Source organism: Oryzias melastigma, linkage group LG22 (assembly GCF_002922805.2).
Source record: "Oryzias melastigma strain HK-1 linkage group LG22, ASM292280v2, whole genome shotgun sequence".
NCBI lineage: Eukaryota > Metazoa > Chordata > Actinopteri > Beloniformes > Adrianichthyidae > Oryzias > Oryzias melastigma.
In genome coordinates this window covers 924,628-929,581 of record NC_050533.1, presented here as the reverse complement: position 1 = coordinate 929,581, position 4,954 = coordinate 924,628, and the positions used below count along the sequence as shown (strand labels likewise).

Here is a 4,954-nt window from a genome sequence, read left to right as displayed (position 1 = left end):
ACCTCCTCTTCCTCTTCCTCCTCCTCCTCCTCCTCCTCCTCCTCCTCTTCCTCCTCCTCCTCGGCTGACCGTCCCGTTCCTCCTCAGGTGAAGACCTTGTGTCAGGAGCTGTTGGTGCAGGTGTGTGACCTCCTCCACCTGAAGGACTGTCACCTGTTTGGACTGAGCGTCATTCAGAGTAAGACTCCGCCTCTTTTCCCGTGATCATCATATTGATGCTGTGGATCTCAGATCTTTGATTCTGTGCTTTCTTCTGGTTTCTGATTTAGTTCTTTCTTTGTGAGGAAACCAGATTCATTTAAATCTGCATCAGTAGATAAACAGATAAAACCTAAAATCTTCATCTTTCTGGATGAAAATGTTCAGATTTTTGGTTCTTCTGTTTCTGTTTTTAACATTGAGTTCACTGATGCTCATTTCATTCACACTTCAGGGAGATTCATGTATTATTTTGCTTAAAGGGTTTATTGATTCACACTAAGCTTTTATTTATTCATCTTCATTCATATACTTTTTATAACAGTTGTTTTTATGAATTTTGTATTTGTGTTGATGCTCAATATTTTTACAGGAATCCTTTCTAGATCCTAACTTTTGGACTTTAATTTTGAAGCTTCCTGTTTTCTTTGCTCACTTCCTGCCTTTGCAGGAGCGTCAGTCCCTCCTGTCTCCTCAGAAACCAGCAGAAAAACCCGAATCCGCCCTGAACACATCTGAACACATCTGAACACATCTGAACACATCTGAACACATCTCCCCAGGGTCTGATATTAACACTCGCCAGCATTTGTCCTGTTTGGAGAGTAAAACAATTTGCTCCAAATTTTATTTTGTATTTTTTATTTAATTTCATTTGTAACCCAGCCCCTGTAATGTGGGGGGGCTGGAGCCTCGCCGTCACGCCGTGGGAGGGGGCGGCCAAGCTGGTGCAGATTGTGAGACATTCCTGAAGTGTGTGACGGACATGAAGCCTTCAAAGCAAACGGAGGCCCCGCCCCCCCCACCGTGACCGTTTGTGCGCCGTCACCGTCAGACGTTTCCTCGGCTCCTCGTTCTCAGTCTGAGATTTTGTTGTTGATTTGAAGGAAAACGAAGAAGTTCGATCAGAGAAACGAGCAGCAGCTTCATCCACAGAACTCAGGGGAACATCCTGAAACCGTGAAATGACGAAATAAAGATTTTTTTATTCTTTTAGAAAATCTGAAACAGTTCCTGAAAAACAGAACCGTCTGAGGAATGCAGCCCAAAACCCAAACGTCCCGACAGAACTTCATTTTCTCTCCAATGATTCTGATTCATTCTGAATCTGATTTCCCACATTTTCTCGTTTGCAGCTCAGCGATTGGACGGTAGTGACCCCCCCCACTCACTCCTGTGTCTGCCCCACAGATAACGAACACGTGTACATGGAGCTGGACCAGAAGCTGTCCAAGTACTGCCCCAAGGAGTGGAAGAAGGAAGCCAGCAAGGTGAGGGGGTTTGTTCTGGGGGGGAGGAGGAAGATCCAAATCTACAAATGACGGCACTCCTTAAGATGTGGAAACCACTTCCTGCAGCACGTGGGCGTGCAGAGATAACATCCTGAACCAGTTTGGGGATTTCTCCTCTGAGCTGGGACCCAGAGGAGCGCGCACAGCTCGGCGCCGACCCGTTCTGTAAAAAGAAACCGGTTGTTCTGCAGCAGAAACTTTGAGCTGATTCTGACATTTTCTGCAGATCTCAGAGGCTGCTTTATTTAGGCTTTTATTTTGAAACAAACTGGAAGTGTCCAGTTTGATTCTGCTGTGTTTGTGGTTCTGTCCGGTCTCGTTTCAGACGGTAGTTTGAGGACAGAAACTTTTGGGACTTCTGTCTTTTAAATCAGAACAGAAACTGGAGTGTAAAACGTCAGCAGCTGTCATCTTTATCGTCATCTTCTCATCGTTTTCAGGGAATCGATCAGTTCGGACCTCCGATGATCATCCACTTCAGAGCCCAGTACTACGTGGAGAACGGGAGGCTGATCAGGTCAGTGGACCCCCCCCCCGAAGGCCGCTGCAGCGTCCTCCTCCTAAAGCTCTGCTTCCTGTTCACCTGCAGCGACCGCGTGGCCAGGTACTACTACTACTGGCACCTGAGGAAGCAGGTGCTGCTGTCCCAGTGCATCCAGAGGGAGGAGGCCTACTTCCTGTTGGCGGCCTTCGCTCTGCAGGCCGACCTGGGAAACTTCAAACGCAGCAAACACTTCGGGAAATACTTCGAACCTGAAGCCTACTTCCCTCAGTGGGTGAGTCTGCCCCCCCGGACCGAACCGAACCAGACCGGACCGCCTCGCCTGTACGAGGACGTACGCAGGTGTTTGTCTGCAGTGTGTCTGTCTTTATGTATCTGTGTGTGTGTGTGTGTGTGTGTGTGTGGAGGTGTGAGTTTCTGTTTGTGTGTTTTAGTGTGTTTAGATAGTTAAGTGTGTGTTTGTGTCAGAGAGTATTTCTGTGTTGTTTGTTTGTGTGTCAGTGTGTGTCAGTGTGTATGTTTGTGTTCTTTTGTTACAAACCTCCATTAATCATCCTTTCACAATAAAAGCTCCTGACTGTGCACTGTGATGAAACTGGGACGTGAGGTTTATTTCTGTTCCTGTGTCGTTCTTACCGTCCCGTCTGGTCAGAGCGGTCCTTTAGCCCCACCCATCTGATTACACCCCCACCCCCACTTCCTGCTATTAACCTCTTTCCTCTTAATCGCAGCTGAAATCAGACGTAACAGGAAACTGTTGAAACCTGAACAATGTAAACCGAATTACGTTCAGAAGTTAAATAACTCTGGGGGGTTGGGGGGGGGGTCTGTGTGCCGTCACATCTGTTGGCCACCAACAACCATGACCTTCATCATCCTCACCATCGGCGTGTGTCGTTTCTGCTCAGGTGATCGCCAAGCGCGGCCGCGACTACATCCTGCGGCACATCCCCAACATGCACCGGGACCAGTTCGCCCTCACCGCCTCGGAGGCGCACCTCAAGTACATAAAGGAGTGCGCCCAGCTGGACGACGTCACCGTCCACTACTACAGACTCTACAAGGTGAGAGGGGGTCCAGCCGTCTACTGATGGACACGGACAGGACGTACTGACATCCTCATTTCCTGTTTCCGCAGGACAAAAAGGAAGTGGAAGCTTCTCTGACTTTAGGGCTGACTCTACGTGGAATTCAGATATTTCAGGTACAGTTTCTCTCTTTCTGCTTTTCGTCTCTGCATCCATGAGGGTTCGTTCTCCGTTATTTAACCGGACCCAGACTGAAACTGGAATAAGGTCATGTTGATCCACCTGAGCGGTCGCCGGGGACGCCGTAATGACGCGCTCTTTCAGTGACAGTTTTTTACGATTAACGTGAATCAGCTGAGTCCGATACGCAGGAAGCTGCTTTTCATAGCAGGTTTGCAGCGTTGCACATCGAGCTGCAGAATCCACTGGAATAACGTAATTATGTAAACAACAGAAGAGTTACGGTCTTTGAAATGATGTAATGACTGGAGCTAAAGCTCTGTAAACTAGAAGGTCCAGAAACCCTGAGCCAAGCTGGTTCTGGTACCAACGTGGACGGTAGTACTGGTGCTGTCTAAACCCGCCCAGCAAAAGGCCACGTGGCCCATATGGTATAAAATTGGGCAGAAAATTGGGAAAATTGGGTTTGTCTGCAGTTTCTGTGGTGGCCCCACCTGTGTTTGGTCACGTTGACTTAAGTAGAGACTCGGTAGGTTAGCTCGCTACGCTAGCCAGCCGCCCGGTGGCCAGCAGAGTGTGCTAGTGAGCTCCTCGTTACCAAGTTGGTGAACTCCACCGTAGCATGCTAATTAGCTCCTATGTAGCATACTAGCGAGCTCCGCTGCAGACAAACCCAATCAGGGCCACAAGACCGTCGCCATGGCGATGAGCGGTGAAATTCAGGTTTGCTTCTGTGAGACGCTGCTGCGGACTACCAGAAAGAACAGTGAAGCGCTCTCCTTTCGTCATGCTAACGACGTTTTTTTAGTTTTTCTGCTCCGGTTCAGCACCAGAATAATCCATTCCTATATAAACAGAGATAAACTAACAGTCTGGTTTATGTTTTGTGGTAATGACTCTCATATTTAGGGTCAAAGATAACCTTTTGACCTCTAGTCTCACTAGTTTACAGCTAAAATAGATGTCAAGCGTTCCCGGGATGTCGGACCGTCGGTCTGTCCGGGTTGGTGACCGCTCTCTCTTCTCCTCTGCAGAACGTCGGCTCGGTCCGGCAGCTCCTCTACGATTTCCCCTGGACCAACGTGGGGAAGCTCATCTTCGTGGTGAGTGTTTGTCGCTCAGTCGAACCTGTTCCCAGGTGCTGCTCTAGACCTCTGCAAACATGAAAGCCTCTCCAGGTTTCTGCTCGGCATTGTGGGGATTTTTTCCGGCTGTTTCTTGTTAGCCGGCAGATCTTCTGGAAATGATCAGGAATTCCTTCACGGTTCCCCTCAGTTCCTGAGCGTCCTGTTGGGGTTCATGGATCCTCAGAGTTCTGCTGAAGGAGGTGCTGTCCTCCTCTGACTCGGATCTCCTCTAAGTGGAGGTTCACCTCTGATGGACTCGGTTGTTGCAGGAGGAACCGTGTTCATGTTCTCTGGAAACCGACTTTGATGTGACAGAATGGGATCTGTGGAGACGTGTGGCTGTGGTTTTCACGGTCCGGACTGGACCCGCCCGTCTTCAGAATAACAGGCCTGTTCCTCCACCACACCCACTGTCACGTCATCGCGCTCCGCTGACACGCAGCCCAACGAGCTCCAGATGTTTCCATGGTTTCGGGGGATTTTGGAGTCTTCACTGACCTGACATCATGTTTGTATCAGAGGGTGGTTCCCTTCCATTTCCCATGAGCCTTTGGGCTCAGTCTGCAGCAGAGATGGATCTGGTCAGTTCTGGTTAGAAGAGTAACAGTCTGCTGGTTCTGTTGGGAG

The 4,954-nt window shown here is 49.2% G+C and overlaps 1 protein-coding gene across 3 annotated transcripts in view; it reads left to right on the top strand.

Moving 5' to 3' along the window:
* frmd6 (FERM domain containing 6) overlaps window positions 1-4,954 on the top strand; it is a 24,364-nt gene that overhangs the window by 13,794 nt on the left and 5,616 nt on the right. For all 3 annotated transcript variants that reach the window (XM_024275390.2, XM_024275400.2, XM_036209936.1), the window contains exons 3-9: window positions 88-178; window positions 1,390-1,469; window positions 1,931-2,007; window positions 2,080-2,266; window positions 2,901-3,056; window positions 3,131-3,196; window positions 4,235-4,303. In XM_024275390.2, the coding sequence (XP_024131158.1) occupies window positions 88-178; window positions 1,390-1,469; window positions 1,931-2,007; window positions 2,080-2,266; window positions 2,901-3,056; window positions 3,131-3,196; window positions 4,235-4,303 (726 nt within the window). The remainder of the gene's footprint in view (window positions 1-87; window positions 179-1,389; window positions 1,470-1,930; window positions 2,008-2,079; window positions 2,267-2,900; window positions 3,057-3,130; window positions 3,197-4,234; window positions 4,304-4,954) is intronic.